Here is a 1,982-nt window from a genome sequence, read left to right on the forward strand (position 1 = left end):
CTGTAGCTACTCCTCAAAATCAAATGACACCGTCGTCTCAAGAGAAGGTAGTAAATCTTCTCTTTTCTCTCTGCACTATGAACTTCTCTGTTAAACTGTTTTCTCCAGTTTTGTTTGCTTAAATGCTAAGCTCGTGATCACAACCTGACATTGAGGATATTAGCTGCATAAGGAGTCAGTAAACAGCCTATTACTATTATCTCTTTTATGGTCTTTCTTTAGAATGGCAATGAATATATACATGTACTCTCTCATTCAAGCTTTTGTCCATTTCTGATGTAAACTGCTTGCTTTCTCAATTTCCCATTCAGGGCATTAAGTTTTGATTTAATGATATGTCAGGAAAAGTTGAAGGGTGAGGCTGAGGCTATTGTTGATCAAGGTACAACCATGGAGACGTGCCCTGCAAAATATATTATCGGAGTTTTATATATTATCGGATTTAGTTTAGTTTTCAAAACTCTTAGGATTTTTATCAGTTTGATACTTTGATTATGATAACACAATATTCTCCAAAATAGAAGTCACAGAAAAGAAAGAAAAAAAAAAGTCGAATTTAAAAAGAAAAGGGATTTGTATAAACTGTAGAAAACAAAGCTTCGTTTTATAAGTAAGTAACCCTAAATCCTATCTACATTCTCGTGGTAATTTTGTTACGGAACTAGTTCATTGATCTTCGCATGGCAGCTCAAAACGACACAGTGGGCAAACGTGATTGATCTCAAACCACTTTACGGGACACTCATCGTCAAAGACATGTCCACAAGGTAAAATCACAACAACACTTCTTTCATCTTCAAACTCTTCAAAACAAATTGCGCACGTTTTACCAGTAGAACTAACCTTGTCGTACATTTTCCTGGCTAAAGAGTTGACCACGAGCTTGCTTGCGGCTACTAACTGGATATTGTTTTCGTCCAACGAGACTTGAACCGCTTCTTCAATCTGAACCTCCTCTTCAGTCTGAACCACTTCTTCAATCTGAAGCTCCTCTTCAGTTTGAACCACTTCTTCATTAATACGAGGCTCATCGAGAATACAAACATTTAACGCCAGTTCTACAGCACACCCATGAGAATACCCATTACTTGCGGAACAAGTGATTTCAGCAACATAGAGAATTTCATACATCGCCAGTGCAATATAGTGGTCGTTGAGCCCTGTTTCCATCAAGAAGTCATTCAAATCCACTTGACTTTGACTCTCGTTGTGGTCATCGTTGATGAATTTGAATTTGTAAGTCGGGAATGTCGAGACTTCACCACCTTCTTCAAGGAAGATCCTTGGAGTGACTCTGATTGTGCCTGCATCTTCTGGTGCAGGATCGTGTTTGATTTCGTACTCTAACGAGATTTGATCCGCTTCTTCAATATAAGTCTCATCGGGAAGAAGAAGAAGATTCAACCACACTTCGAAAGCCCACCCTGGAGAAGAACTATTATTTGTGGAACAAGTTATCTCAGCAACATCGGCGATAAAGTGATACATAGTATGTGCAATATCGTAGTCGCTGATCCCTGCTTCCTTCATGAACTTATTCAAATCCAGTCTGCTTTGACAGTACTCGTTGCCATCATCGTTGATGAACTCGTTGACAAACGACAAAGTCGTGAATGTCAAGTAATCTTTACCGAAGATCCTTGCATTGACTCTAATTGTGCCCGCATCTTCTGGTTCAGGATCGTATTTGATTTGGTTGTTAAAATCCGCACGCATAAGTATAGACATGATTAATAACAAAAACAAAAACAAAATCAAAATCAAATCTGGTGGTTTCTGTTTTTTTTTTTTCTTCTCTTTGTTAGTGGTCACCCAAGAAGAAATTGAATCGATTGTTTAAGGGTTTAGGCTGAATGAACTCATATATTTATAATCGAGAGAGACTCTTTGCCGGTTCCTAATTCTAGTGGGAGATAACAGTTTCCATTTTTTTTCTTTAAATAAAGTCCATTACGATTTCCATTTGTTATCTTTTTAAAAGA

General features: G+C 37.7%; 1 protein-coding gene across 1 annotated transcript; it reads right to left on the reverse strand.

Annotated features, from left to right (window-relative positions):
- Nucleotides 667-1,728, reverse strand: LOC104753457. Its single transcript, XM_010475710.1, has one exon. It carries the CDS (start codon nt 1,726-1,728, stop codon nt 667-669), a length of 1,062 nt encoding a protein of 353 aa, XP_010474012.1.

Source organism: Camelina sativa, chromosome 16 (assembly GCF_000633955.1).
Source record: "Camelina sativa cultivar DH55 chromosome 16, Cs, whole genome shotgun sequence".
NCBI classification, from domain to species: domain Eukaryota; kingdom Viridiplantae; phylum Streptophyta; class Magnoliopsida; order Brassicales; family Brassicaceae; genus Camelina; species Camelina sativa.

What these genes read in the sequence shown, in the direction of transcription:
- LOC104753457 (XM_010475710.1), bottom strand. Translation starts at nt 1,728, where the DNA reads ATGTCTATACTTATGCGTGCGGATTTTAACAACCAAATCAAATACGAT.